This window comes from Pogona vitticeps, chromosome ZW-PAR (genome assembly GCF_051106095.1).
Source record: "Pogona vitticeps strain Pit_001003342236 chromosome ZW-PAR, PviZW2.1, whole genome shotgun sequence".
In the NCBI taxonomy this organism is placed as follows: Eukaryota; Metazoa; Chordata; class Lepidosauria; order Squamata; family Agamidae; genus Pogona; species Pogona vitticeps.
Window position 1 is genome coordinate 7,352,975 of NC_135800.1, and position 14,597 is coordinate 7,367,571.

The 14,597-nt window shown below is 52.1% G+C and overlaps 1 protein-coding gene across 2 annotated transcripts; it reads left to right on the plus strand.

Annotated features, from left to right (window-relative positions):
- The first annotated feature begins 50 nt into the window (after positions 1–50).
- OLFML2A (olfactomedin like 2A) lies at positions 51–14,058 on the plus strand. Of its 2 annotated transcripts, none has more exons than XM_020793372.3 (8): positions 51–273; positions 8,167–8,430; positions 8,700–8,807; positions 9,228–9,413; positions 9,651–9,918; positions 10,628–10,900; positions 11,042–11,227; positions 11,591–14,058. In XM_020793372.3, exons 1-8 carry the CDS (start codon positions 160–162, stop codon positions 12,190–12,192), a joined length of 2,001 nt encoding a protein of 666 aa, XP_020649031.3. In that variant the 5' UTR covers positions 51–159; the 3' UTR covers positions 12,193–14,058. The 2 variants fall into 2 exon arrangements, with proteins under 2 accessions (XP_020649031.3, XP_020649032.3); XM_020793373.3 differs by having other exon boundaries at positions 52–273; positions 10,631–10,900.
- The last annotated feature ends 539 nt before the right edge of the window (positions 14,059–14,597 follow it).

Sequence of the window (14,597 nt, forward strand, 5' to 3'; positions counted from 1 at the left end):
TGGGGCGGGGCCTAGCCGGAGAGAAGCCCCGCCCCCGCCGCTCTAGCTGCCGGCCGCTCTCCCAGGCTGGGCAAAAGCAAGCTGCGCCTCGACCGCGTCGCAGAGCGTTCCGCCGTCCCGTCGGAGCCACCGAGGCTGTGCTGCCGGTCTGCCACCGCCATGGAGGAGGCGAGAACCACCCTCCTCTGCCACCGCGGCCGGCGGCTCCTTTTTTGCTGGATCCCCTTCCTCCTCCTGCTGCTGCTGCCCGTCCCGTCGGGAGGGACCACCAAGGTGGGCGCCGGTGGGACGGGATGCGACGTGATGGGGGAAGGAAAGCGCCCGGAGCGCCTCCTCCGCATCCCTTCTCGCCTCGTGGGCTCAGCTCCTCCGCACTTCCCCCGGGGGGTCAGAGCTCTTCCTTCCATTAATTAGGGCTTGTGAACGATGCCTACAAGTCCCATCATCCCCACCCAGCGTCTTTCTTGCAGTTCCTAAATTTAAAATGATGTTGATGATGATAGCTTTCCCGACCTCTCGGTTTCCCCGAGTGGTCTGCATTTTGACCCTTGCTAAGGGAGGGATGATATGTACGGATTGCACTTTTCAGACTCCTCTTAGCCATGCTGGCTTGGGGGCATTGTGGGAAATGTAGTCCAGAAGTTCTAAAAAGTAACTTTCATGAACTCTGCTTTTTTTCTGGGGAGGGGGTCGGGCTCCGTCAAACAGCTGTTGGGGGAAGGCGAAGTGGCCCCACCGCAGGCATCAGATTTTGGGCGTCCCGAAAGGAGCCTGGTTGTGTATTTATTCTTCTATTTGTATGTTTGGTTTTGCTTTTTACTCACAGGGGGTGGGGACAGCCCCATGTGAGTTGGTTTCTTTTTTTTTTTTAAGTTTGAACTTCTCTGCCCAAATAACTTGGTTGCAAGGCTTCTTGTCCGGAAGCAGGAGCAAGCTCTGGACAGAGTTGAAGACATGAGATTTCGGAAGAGTTATGAAGCGGCATCCGGCGGTTTGCTTGTTGTTATGACTGCATTTCTCTTGGCCAGGGATGGGAGTGAACGACATGTAGGATATTCTGTTTTTCTCCTACATCCTGTGCCAAAGTCACTTCATCCATCCATGGGATGGATCCTTCGGTTTGCCCGGAGCGGCAAAATGTCCCTGGGTTAGCAGATCCCTTCCACCCATAACTTTTCCTGGCTTAAGTTTTTGTGGTGCTTTGCTGGGATGAAAGAGAAGTGGCCATTTGTTATGCAGATGAGCCTTTTGGGAATGTCTTCGCGGGGCGCCGAGGATGGGGGATGAATTGGAGTCACCGTCCAGCTCACACCTCCATCAGTCAGGGGATCCCGGGGTCTCTTCCAGGCACTACATGGACATAACTAACTTCCAGTGTGGCTGTGTTCAAGGGGACATCAAATCCCCTCGCTGACCCATCCAGATGTTTGCCAGCCTGGAGCTGGAAACAGCCTTGGGAGCTGGAAACAGCTGGGAACAGCAGCTTTCCTGCTGACCTTGTGCCACGATACTGAAGGGTTACAGCATGGTGGGTGTGTGAACGAAGGAGCAATGCTGGCTTTTATGGGATTTCTACACACAGACACACTTTGGCCCTTGTTAATTGATTTTTCCCCCCCTTGCATTTAGGCAGGAGAGTTAGGCTGGAGTTGTTGGGGGAAAATGCAGTTGAATACAAAGCCTACGGGTGTGCAGAGGGAAGAATTCTCTGGTTAGGTAAATGGGTAGAGAAAAAAGATAAGTGTATTACAGAGATGGGTTGCTTGGCTGTCTTGCAAGGCTGTCTGTCTACAGACAAAAGGGAGCCTCCAAAGTCAGAGATTTTGGGCTTCTTCCTCCATTCCCCCAACCCTCCATCAAAGCCTAAAGAAGTGGGTTCCGAGAATTTGAAAACTTGCCACATCGGTGACATTTTAGAGCCCAAACAGATGCACTCCTCAACTCTGACTTTTTGTCGCTGCTCGCGCGTGTACGCAGCACACTTCAGTGTTTGCCTTTTAAAGAAAAAGCACGGAGTGACAACACGGAGTGTCAAGGCATTTGCGTACATTTGGAAAAAGCTGGTTTCGAAGGAAATGGGACAGAGTGTGGCATTTGCAGCCTGTTTGCGGGGATCGAGGGAGGGAGGGCGTCCGGCTCTTGGCTGTTCCAACGGGCCCGTCCAACCCCTTTCTCAATCCGATGATTCAAGTGCCCCCAACAGCTGCCTCGGGACTAATTGCTTCTCGATTTCATCAATAGCCTGCCAAAGGCGGTCCAGAAAAGAAATGCTGCTCGCCCACACAGGAGGGCTCTGGAACATGGCCAGGCTCTGAAGCAGGACAGAGCGGTGTACTGGAGAAATGTGGGTTGCCCCACCACCATCAGCCCTGCCTCCAGGACCCGGCATGGCCCAACTAGAGGGTTTTGGGATATGTGGTTCTCCTCTAGATAGGTATCTTCCCGAGCCCTGTGTCCCTTTGTGTACTGGTAGAGCTGGCTGTGCGGCGAAGCCAGCGTTGAAACATGGGCCGCCCTGCTTCATGCCCTGAGCGGCTGCATCGTGGGAAACCCCAGCACCGTGACCGATGGGCAATGTGGTGGAAAGGAAGGGGAGAGGCCACCATGGGGTCTCACGGTTGGCCTGTCTGAAAGCCACCCACGAATAGCCAAGGAGGGACGTGGCGCTGGGCCTGGGTGCCCAAACGAGGCACGGTCCATAGGAGAGGGGATGGCACTGCCCCAGGGGGGAAGAGACGAGCGTTGTTTTCTTCCTGGCACTGGCCGTGATGATTACGCCACATGTCTGTGCAACAAAGACGCAGAGGGTGATGGAGGGACACGGCGGGGAGAGGTAGGGAGACTGCTTGGCCAGGCAGTCCCGGAAGGAAGTGCCAGGCCTGTTCAACATGCTGTGAACTTGGTTAGTGGCCCAGACCTCGGCGGTGGGTCCTGATGGGGTGGGGCTGTTCATGACCTAAAGATGCCCAAAGGGTTGGCCCCAGAAGGCCACGCTTGGCAGTAAAGAGTATAGAACCCTTTTCATTCCCAGGTCTCAGAATTCAATTCCCCTAGCTTTCCTCCGGGGGCTTCATTTCTAGGGGTGGGTAGTCCCAAAGGCGAAAGGGTGGATCCCAAAAGACAGCCTTCTTTTAGCCTTCAAAGCCTTTCTCCTGGGAACTGTGCCTCCGAGGAGACATCCCAAAGAAGAGAAGCCAAATCGAATCAAGCAAACCGTTTGGAATGGGGAAATCCCCACATGGATTACTGGGGAAATAGCTTCCCACCCCGGTCTGTGTTGTTGTTTAGTGGTTAAGTCGTGTCCGACTCTTCGTGACCCCATGGACCAGAGCACGCCAGGCCCTCCTGTCTTCCACTGCCTCCCGGAGTTGGGCCAAATTCATGTTGGTCGCTTCGATGACCGTCCATCCATCTCGTCCTCTATCGTCCCCTTCTCCTCTTGCCCTCACACTTTCCCAACATCAGGGTCTGTAGACCATTACAAATGTCTCTTCCGTCTCGAGGATCTGCCATGATCTTGCTTGGGTTCCTCTCCCTGCTATCCTTCGGCACCTTTGTCGACTGGCGGATCCGGGCCAGGGAAGAGGACTTACTCAGCACCCTCCATGGACAGTTGTGTTCAGTGATTCTTCCTGTGCTCCCCTACCTCTCCCAACCCATTGTTGGTTTTAGCTTCCCGGGACGCTTTGAAGATGGATTCTGTGGGAAATGAGCCCCACTGTGGCTCCCCCCTACCAGGCCCGGTTTCTTTTGTTTGGAAGTAAACCCTGAGATGAATCTGTTGTCCAAACTCTTCAGCCAGGAGCGCGTCTGGGAATGTTGGGTCTCTGGGCCTTCCCTGCTATCCGCGGGAGCTCACCGGAGAGCTTTACCAGCTTCCGAAAAAACTCAAACAAATCCTGTTTTTAGATTCCAACGGCTCAGGCCAGCTAGCATGCTAATGGTGAAACCCTGGGAGTTTTGATCCCCCCCAAGGGAACTTTTGCAAACTTTTTGTCCCCCCCCCCCCCCGAAGCTGCTTTTGGAGGGCTTTGCTTTGAAAGGCAGCCTGTAAAAACAGGAACTGAATGACAAAATCATTGGTATATCAAGGCCGATGCTTTAAGTGGCATCGAAACACAAGAGGGATGTACCGTACTGCCGTAGTCAAGGGGTCTCCAGCCCTCCCAGTAATACAGAATATCTAGGCCGACAGAACGGATCCGTGGGCCAGCGTGGTCCAAAACAAGGTCAATAGCCACCAAACACGGCCAGACATTTCTTGGGGAGAAAGCGGGAAATGGGCAGTTTTGTTTTCATTGTTACATGCCATCAACTCACTTCTGGTTCATGGTGAACCTATGAATGACCAATCTCCAACGTCTCTTGCACTCCGTTGCCCTGCTCAGCTCTTGTAAACTAAAGCCAGTGGCTTCCTTTAGGGAGCCAGTCCATCTCCTATTTGGTCTTCCTCTTTCCCTGCTGCCTTCTTCCATTTTCCCCCCAGCATGATTCCCTTTTCCGGGGACTGCTGGCTTCTCAGGCAGTTCCCAAAGCAGGACTGCCTCCGCTTCCACCTTTTCACCTCAAGAGATCATTCAGGCTTGATTTGATCTAGGACCTCCTTGCTTGTCTTTCTGGGGAGTCCGTTAGCAGGCGTTTTACCTTGGAAGTTTCTCTTGAAATTGTCAACGCTAATACCACAAAGCAGACGTTCTAATGCTTGAAACTCTTGTAGAGTCATCTTGTAGAGTTACACAGAGCTCCTCAGCGGCCTCCAGCTGAGCCCCTGGTTTCGGCAAAGGCGGGAGAATCCGCATTGCGACTCGGCTTCCTTTTCTTTGCGTTCTGGCGATGCTTCTCGTTTTGCCTTCTGAACAGAAACTGAAGTGGAAGGCTTATGCGTTTGTTTCCAAGGGAAGCGGAAGCCCCACTTGATCATTCTCTACATCATCCCTGCTGACCGATTCAACACCTACAAGATGCGGGTCACGCCGGGACAAGTTGGCTGAAGGCGTAATCCGTACATGGCCTAGAGAAGGGGAGAAATTGACCGGCCACTGCTTTTGCCATTAGCATAATGAGAAAAACGGCCTCCCTCAGGCTGTTCTGTGCGTCTTTTTAAAGTGTGGTAGCTCCTTGTTCCTCTGGACGTGGTGGGCTCACCGTGGTCGTCCCAAGGTTGTTAGAACACCACTTCCCAGCATTCTTCACCATTGGGTCCATTAGCAAAGGAACTGTAGTCCAGCTGCATTGGTAGGGCCACACTTTGCCCATCCTTGCGCTACCCTTTGGCCCTCCAGCCCCCACCATCCAGTATCATGGGCAGTACAGCCCGGGGATTTTGGGAGTTGTAATCCCAACTGAGCACCTTCCCAAGATATGGCAGGAACCTGGATCTACCCTTCAGCGTCCCTGTCGTTGTCTTGGCGTGCAACCTCTGACTTTGCATTTTAAGTCTTCCATTTGTAGTTGCTTCATGTAGCTTCCAAAGTGGTTTTGCCAATGTACTACGAATCCCATCAGACCTAGCCAGCACGCCCCAAGGTGAAGGATGCTGAGAGATGTCGCCCCCTCTGGAAGGCAACTGTTTGCCCACTCTTCTCCTTTTGCTAGCGTTTTGGGAAAGTTCCTTTTTCCGGACTACATTCCCCATGATCCCTTAACCAGCATGGAATTCCAGGAGTTGTCATGCCCCCCCTCCCCACAAAGTAATGTTTCCGAGTTCTGCCTTTTGTCCACCTTCGGCCCGTCTCTTTCATCATCATCCAGGGGGAAGCGGTGCTCCCTGAGTGGAGGGTGGGCTGAGCGGCCAAATCTCCAGGCCAGCACCAGGGACTCGCTCTTCCTCAGAAGGCCATGCCTAGGGTGGGGGGGGGGGGAGGTTAGCATCCTGCTGCAGAGTGCTTTCTGTGTCAAACCCTGCTCTTCAATCTGTTTGCTTCATTAAGATTTCCTTTCGTGGGCCGATGGCCGGCTTGGGCCATGTGGTTCCTGTTTAAGGAAGCTGTTTCCAAAACATTGTATGAGTTTAGTTTGTCTATTTCGGACCGGGAAGGGACAGGAGCGCAGCACTGACCTTGCGTTGTGAGCGGATCTCCTTCCCGCTACCGCTCCCTGGGAAACGGTTTCTTTTCCCATCAGCTTTCTCTACATACAGAGGCAACACTTGCGGAGATTTCTGAGACCCGCCTTCCCCTGCCAAGTGCTCTTGGTGTGGATAACAGTTCCCATCTGCCATGACGTATAGGCCATGTTGGGTGGGTGATGGGACACCTCTGGAGGACGCCAGCTTTGGAATGTCTGTCCTGACATCCCCTGGTGGCTTTCCAAATGGGCTGGGTTTTGCAGTGGTTGCCGGCTGGGGAAGATGGGAATTGTCATCTGTCACCTTTGATGTGCCCGGAAGGGAAGGGAAGCTGCCGGGCAGTGTGTTTGCCGGTGTGTGTGTGTCTTTTTTAAGGGTGGCTTCTTGCAAAAGGGCAATCGAGCACTTCGTAGTTGCCCATCATCCACAGACAGCAGGATGGCAGGCTCCCGGTCACGCCAATCACCTGACTTCTCTGCTCCGATTTGCATCTGTTCCTATAAATCTCTCCATGCCATTTTATGCAAACCAGGGACCCCTTTTGTCCTCTGTTTGCGTTTAGGAAAGCGTCCCCTTCCCCCCCTTTTTTTAAGTGGCGGGGGGGGGACTGTAAGTAGCCCTCCCAAAGCTGAGCCCCCCCCCCACTCAGCTCAGCTGGATGCCCTGGAGAGGCGCCTTCCCAAGATCTCCCTGGAGCTCCCCCCCCCCATGACAGAGACCTGCCTTTAAATGTCAGCCGAGAAGTGTGGGAAAGAAGCACGCCCTGCAGCCCCCCCAAAAAACGAAAGGGCGGGTGTGTTGCAGTCCAGCTGTTGCTGCCCTGCCCCCAGGCCTACACACACACACACACACATATATGTGGGTTGGAGAAAGTCTCCCTGCCAGGGGAAGTTCCCATCAGAACTGAAACCCAGCATCTTCGCGGCTTGGCTCTCGTACCAGCCCGCCGGAAAGAGAAAGGGGGCTGCCTTTCAGAATACGTGCTCTGAGCTCCGAGTTTTCTCCCACTCTGGCCACCTTGGATAGGAACTGGAGCTGCAAGCAAAGCTGAACCTCATTTCCTCAAGCCATTCCCCCCCCTGTTCCCCTCCCACCCCCAATTATCCTTTGCAAATCAAAGGTTTTCACGGATTGGGCCCTCTCCCACGCTGGTTCAGTCCTGCTCGATCTCCCCTGGCCCATCCCAATATGGAAAGTGACCCCCCTTTTTTTTTTAAATCGTGCCAAGCACCTGCTGCCTTCTCATATGTCTCCATTTTCCCCAAGAAAGGAAGGATTTTAAAGGAAAAGTCAAAGAAACGAGGCTTGGTTTCGATGTGCCTCGGTGTCCGAGGTAGAGATCTTCCCCTGCCATCATTTAATGTCGCTCAAGAGAGAGTTCAGGCTTCATTTTCCAGCCCCCACCCCCCAAGTGCAGCTGGCCGGCTAGCAAACAAGTTCTCCCTTTGATCAGCCGCCTTGTTTTCTTGTTTGCTCAGGTGAGCAAACCTTCCGGCTGATGGGATTTAGACCTCTCCGATTTGCCCAGGGGCTTTGGAGAAGCCATCCTAAGGACACCGTGATCCTTTCCTTTCTCTTGAGTTGGCATCGGTGTTCAACTACAACGTTGGCTCCTGCCCAACCATTTTGCCACTGATGGGAGGCGTAGAAGAGGTTCAAGTGGATGCAGAGTTTACACAACATAAAACGATCCAAGTTTTCCTCTTTGTTTGTGTTTCACACATTTAGTCCCATCCATGCCACATTGATTTTTAAAATTTATTACACAAATTTAGCTATTGTCTTTCTTACCCATGAGCTGATAACCTCGTATTTGCCTAGAATTTCTTGGGTGAAGAGGTGACTGGTGAAGAAATACTAAAGCAAACGAATAAAGACGAAGAAATCATAAAACACAGAAAGTGCAGACAGCTTTCAAAAAAAAAAAAAAGGTTTGGCAGCTTGGATGGATCCCTTCAAGTTCAGGCTAAAAGCTGCAGCGGCTTCACCCCCCACGAAATTGGAGTCGTGGGTATTAAGAGTGCCAGGAGCATTGGGAGCTATGCGCTAACCCCCAGGGAGACCTGGGTTAAAGGGACTCACCTCTGCTCTCCCTGCAGGTATTTGGCGAGACGGATCAGGTCCGCATGACGTCAGAAGGCTCCGACTGCCGGTGTAAATGCATCCTGCGGCCCCTCAGCAAAGATGCCTGCAGCCGCCTCAAGGAAGGCAGCGTGCGGGTGGAGGATTTTTATACCGTGGAGACGGTTAGCTCGGGCACCGACTGCCGCTGCTCCTGTACGGCCCCTCCTGCCTCCCTGAACCCCTGTGAAAATGAATGGAAGATGGAGAAGCTGAAGAAACAGGCCCCGGAACTCCTCAAGGTAATGATTGGAGAGCAGAGGGTGGCTTTGCCCTGATACCTTTCTACCTCTGTATTACCGATGGGTGGTCTCAGTACTGGCAGGTGTCCTTTGCACATAGCGGCTCCTTATCATCTCCAGGTGAGGCTGCAAAAACTCTTGAAACACCAGGTAGACACAGCTGGGCTCGATGGGCCTCAGGGATCTTGCTCAGGTCTTTGCCGAGCCAAGCAAGCATCCGTGGGGGCTCATTGCTTCGTTTTTGGGTTATTTCTCTCTTTCCTCCAAAGCTTCAGTCCATGGTTGACCTGCTGGAGGGGACCCTCTACAGCATGGACATGATGAAGGTCCACTCGTATATCAACAAGGTGGTGGCGCAGATGAACACGCTGGAAGAGGTAAGGCGGGCAGGGGTCAGAATTCTGGATAGGGTAGGGGCGGGCGTGCAACAACTGCAGCCAACTTCTGCTCAGGATCCTGCCTTCCCATTAGGGAAAACAGAGAAAATACCTAGAGATGGGAAATGGGGACAAAAGACCCCAAAATTTGGAGAAACAGACTCCAACATTTCAACTATGCAGTGATGTGGGAAATTATTTTTTTTTTAATCAAATTTCCGGATTCCACTGGATTCTTGGAGTCCAAAAAGTCATATTTACCCCATTTACAAATACCATCTTCTTTCAGACAGGAAGAGAACTGGGCCCAGCGGGTATTTCCTCTGTGCCTTGTTAAGTGATGAGAATCAGAACCCTCTCCTTCCTCTCCCCTCCCCTCTGCACCCCCCCCCCCAAAAAAAACGTCCCTCATGGCCTCAGACCATCAAGACCAATCTGAGCCGGGAGAATGACTTCATGAAGGAGAGCGTCCTCCACCTCAGCCACCAGATGAGGCGCTACGAGAACTATTCCGACATCATGATGGGGATCAAGAAGGAGCTCTCCAGCCTGGGCTACCAGCTGCTGCAGAAGGATGCGGCCGCCCCACCTGAACACAAGGCCCAGGTTAGCCGGACTCCCACCAGCAGCTGTAGCAATCCTTGGCCATGGGTAACCCAACTTTGGGTAACCGAGGTGTTTTTTGGACTGCAATTCCCAGAAACCCCGGGGGCCATCACAGCTGGTGTGGGTGGAGGCTTCAGCCTACACTGGTTTGCGAACCAGTAGGGCAAAACCAGTAATTTTTCTGTCCTCTTGTGACTCCTTGGTACCCCACCCGCCATCTTATTTTCTCTCTCCTAGGACACAGCTGGGGGTAAAGGCAAGGATGGGACCGGGAGGTATTCTGGTGCTCGGAAGAGCCTGGGGGACAGAACCCCTCTGAGGAGTCCGAAAGAAAAGCACCCCAAAACGGAGAAGCCGCGGAAGGAGAGCGCGAAGGGGCGGGCGAACCCCGTCCAACCGACGTCCAAGCCCAGATCCTCAGGGCACCAGCAAGCCGTCATGCGTGGAATCACGTACTATAAAGCTGGGCATCGGGAAGAAGCCGAGGAGCTGGTGAGCCACCGGGGTGAGTAGCGGAAAGGCAGCGCAGGAGGGAGCGGGGCTGCGAAATTCTTTCGACCATGGCAAATTTTGCAAAACACTCGGAATTAAGAGGATGTCGTTGTGATGGCAAGGGAGGAGCTGAAAGGCAGAGCTTTATCTGCAGGCAGGAAGAAGCTGCTTCTTTCTCAAGGAGCTTCCTTCTTTCCCAATAGATTTTGCTGCCCAAGGCACACAAATTTCTGTTATTTCTAAAATTTGTGAGAGACATTACGTCCGCTTTGGGGGGACTTTTTTTTCTTTTTCCTTTTTCTTTTCTTTTCCTTTTTCTTTCTTTCTTTCTTTTTTTGCATTCTGAACATGTATTTCAAATAAGTACCTCATAAGCAATGCGTTAGTCATATGTACCTTTGAAAGTAATGAGTAGCCCCAAGAAGACCATTTGAAAAACCACCAATCAAGTACCAGACTCCTTTGAGAATCAGAATTTTCCAGGCTATGAGGAGGCATCTGGTGTCCTTCCCTCTGGTCAAACACAAACAGCAGCTTAAAGCCAGCCAAGTTATTTTGGCTCGTGGGGCAGAAAATCCCACACATGTCGGTCTCTCCCCTTCCTCGCAGGACAAACACAATCATCACAAAGTAAATAAATAAAAATGTACTGCCTTTTCCTGACGCTGCAAAGAGGCAGCCGCTCGCCGCCTAACCGTAAGGCTGTCCCTGATTATTCCCAGCAGAGGTGCCCATAAATGGAGGCACGAACACAGAGCCGCATCAAGATGGCAAAAGTCCGGCCTCTTACCCAGCCCGGGAGACCCTACCAAGAGACGGAGAACGTTCTGCTCCAGTTTCCAGTCCCCGCGGTACCACCACCACCTCCACCACCACCACGCCAGCACCCAGCACCCCTTTTTCTGCTAGGACCTCCAGTCGAGGTCTGCCCGGCACTGGTCAGCCTGTTGCAGGGCGTGTGGGCTCAACTGAAGGACCCTCCACTGCCAACCACGGTATGTAGAAAGCTGGATCTGGAGAAGATTGTGTGCCTCTGTCAAATGTGGGAATAACCAGGGGTCGAAACTGGGTGCTGAGTTTGTGCCTGACCAACACAGACTAACCCACCCCCCTTCTTCCTGTCACTGGCTTTCCAGTTCAGGAGGCGGCGTGTGAAGGCACGCTGGAGGCCGTTGAACCCCCCGAGACCCAGCACAGCTACGGGCGCAACGAAGGGGCCTGGATGAAAGACCCGGCCGCCAAGGACGACCGCATTTACGTCACCAACTACTATTACGGGAACAGCCTTGTGGAATTCCGCAACCTGGAGAACTTCAAGCAAGGTGGAAAGGGGGTGGGGCTTGGTAAATAAGAGGAGGGGCTTCTCAGCAGGTGGGCGGGGTTTTCTCCAGGTGTTTCTGAAACAAAGACTACCTGGACCTTGAGTAACAGAAGTGGATCCAGGGTGGCCATATTCTACTTGGGCACATAATGTAGGGCTGCTGGCTTTAGTTATGGGGAAAAAACCCTCCAGCATCCCTCAGCGCTCAGGTGGCATCTATAGGGAGGGTCATTCTTTCAAGGTATGATCCCGTGGCTTAAGCCTTAAAATGTCATAATTGCCACCACCACCAGTTGGGAGAAACTGGGCGGGACATGTGCTTGTATTCAGCTGCTGAAGCGTGCCACTATGTTTTTGCCCACAGGACGCTGGAGCAACCTGTACAAGCTCCCTTACAACTGGATCGGGACCGGCCACGTGGTCTTCCAGGGCGCCTTCTACTACAACCGGGCCTTCACCAAGAACATCATCAAGTATGACCTGCGCCAGCGTTTCGTGGCTGCCTGGTCCCTCCTGCATGACGTGGTGTACGAGGACACCACGCCATGGAAATGGCGGGGCCACTCCAACATCGACTTTGCCGTGGACGAGAGCGGACTGTGGGTGATCTATCCCGCCACGGACTACGACTATGGCCAGCAGGAAGTCATCGTGGTGAGCAAGCTCGACCCAGGTGACCTCTCAGTGCGCCGGGAGACCACCTGGAAGACAGGCCTCAAGCGCAACTCCTACGGCAACTGTTTCATCATCTGTGGGATCTTATACGCCGTGGATGAGTCTAACACAAAGGAAGGGCAGGTGGCTTACGCGTACGACACCCACACAGCCACCGAGGCCAACCCCAAGCTGCCGTTCCTCAGCGAGTTTGCCTTGACCACCCAGATTGACTACAACCCGAAGGAGAAGATCCTCTACTCTTGGGACAACGGCCATCAGGTCACCTACAGACTCCGCTTCGTCGCTTGAGGTCTGGCCCTCCAAAGCGGTTCAACATACTGGGCTAAAGTTTTCTCCCCATAGCAGCGGGACAGCCACCCCAGCTCAAAAATGGGCCCTGGACCCATGGAGGAGCAAAACCATACATTCCATGGGGCAGAGCTGTAGAAAGCTTGCCTTTATCCAGTGCCTTCTCAGCCATCCTTCACAAATGTATTGAAGTCGTTTTCTGGAGAGGGTGTGCGGCTGTGCCTGATAGCTTCCAGAAAGGAAGGAAGGGTGGGACGAGAGCAAACCTCTCCCATGGGCTGTTCCCCCCTTGTGGCTTCCTTTTCTCAAAGCTGCCCTGCTAAAGTAGGCTTCTTCTGAGTTTTTATATGGCAGTATGCATACCTTAAGACATGGTGTGTGTGTGTGTGTGTGTGTGATTGTGCGTCAGGGTATGTCAAGCATGAGGAGTTTCGGTCGACCCATAGGTCAACATTTATCCCAGATATTTTATTGGGGACCACAGTGGTGGGTGGGCCGGGCTGGAGTCAAAAGGCTGGGGCCAAAATACTGGCACATTTTTAACATAAAATTCTCTCTTAGTACTTAAGACTTAAAAGAGGCATTCCTACCTTTCAGAATGGAGAGGGGGACCTATTTTTTAAAAAGATAGTACCTAGAGTGACCCAGAAGCACCTTGAGAACCCTTCCTTGGTCCAAACCCCACCCAGCTTCTCGAGTGGGTCACGATTATAGCCATTCTGGGATTTTGGTTTGGCAGAGCCGGCCCTGCTGTTAGTGAGGTTGCTGGAGAAGAGTTGTGTGCCGTGCAACCTCCGATCCAATATCCAGCCACTAAAGTTAGATTTGCTAGCATGTCCCATCACCAGTGTGGAAGAAAAATTCAGCTGTACTTTTGTGCAATCAATGGGAGACGGGTACTATCTTTTTTTGGGGGGGGGGGTTGTCTCCTGGCAGCGAAATCTCTTGCGTCACCCCTGCTGTTCACAAAGGCCCTCCAGCATTCAGTATATGAGCCTCTTTCAAAAGCAGAAGGGGGTCCTGCCTGCTCTCACCCACCCACCCACTTTTCCCTCCGAGAAAAATGTGGAGCCTTGGCAAAGGGACAATGTTTGGTTGTTTCAACGTATGGGAATTTGGCATCGGTCACCATTTAATATGGTGGCTCAGCTTAAAAATGAAATAATAACCCCGCAGAGAGAAAGGGGGGAGCCCGCTGGCGGGTTTGGCATGAGCCAGCTGGGAAGACTTACAGATGGCAGGGGGAGTTTGCCTTTGGAAGTGGGCCTGCAGGAGGTTCGCCTTATCAAATATGATTTATATCTCGTGTTCGTAAACATGCTTTTATCCTAATGAAACTCTATAGGTGGCCATCAGGCATGGCAGTCTGTATTAGGCTAATTTACGGTGTGGAGCCTTTGGCCCTCCAGATTTGTTCTGGATTTCAGCTTCCAGAAGCCCCGGGCCTGCTTCGTTGGGGGTTATAGGCACTGTAGTCCAAAACACTGAGCAGAGGACCAAAGGTTTTCCAGCAAGGATGCATAGGCTGCTTAATGTCCAGAAATGTGGCGAGGGAAAATTTGTATTATCTTGTCAGGTATTTCTGATCCTTTAGCTATGTCGGGTGTGATGTTTTCAAACGTATGCTCCTGCCCATAAGGACTAGAAACTTGGAAATATGGGCATTCTCAGGATTCTACCACCCCGATGTGTGGTACACATACAAGGTGCCCAACTTCGACAGTGTTATGAAGAATTTCCCACCTGTTGCTTCTAATGCCAAAGGAAACTAGGAAGTAGCTGGGTTGGAGCGGTGAATTTCTGTGTGACAGTATTAATACTTTCCCTTCCCATGTGTCTGGAAATGAATTCCGTTTTAAAACAAAACAGTTTGCTTGTGTTTTTTTGGAAGTGTGATTTTCTTCTTCCTATGACTAGTTTGAACTGTTCTTTTTTGGCTTTGAGCGTCTGGGTGTAAGATAGTTTTACGGTACTACAGACAAATATGAAGTGACCCCCACCCCAAAACAAGTGAGAACACATTTACGATCTTAAATCATCATATATTGCGCTTCCCCACCTATAGAGATGTATATTGTCAAGAGTTGGACTTCCTTTCTTCAGTGCTCACTCAGATTTCTCCCGTCAGCCATGTCAGGGAGCTGCTTTGGTTAATATTGCTCCAGCATCTTGCCTGACATTTTAGCAGCTTGATAAGCTCAGGCCTTAACTAGAAAGGCTTTACTTTCAGCACATCTTTCCTCAGCATACCACCTTCCAAGAACTTTAGATGACAGCCCCCATCATCCCGAGCCAGACTGGGAGAATGTGGTTATCAGAGAATGTTAATGTTTGCAGGGAGAGGGCTACCCCTGCGCAAATATTCCACCGAGCATGGTCGGTCCTTTGCTTGTAGCGGTGGAGAA

What these genes read in the sequence shown, in the direction of transcription:
- OLFML2A (XM_020793372.3), top strand. Translation starts at nt 160, where the DNA reads ATGGAGGAGGCGAGAACCACCCTCCTCTGCCACCGCGGCCGGCGGCTC. An exon ending in CACCTGAACACAAGGCCCAG is followed by an intron (nt 9,414 to 9,650) that starts GTTAGCCGGACT and finishes TCTCTCTCCTAG; the next exon opens with GACACAGCTGGGGGTAAAGG. An exon ending in GGAGCTGGTGAGCCACCGGG is followed by an intron (nt 9,919 to 10,627) that starts GTGAGTAGCGGA and finishes GATTATTCCCAG; the next exon opens with CAGAGGTGCCCATAAATGGA.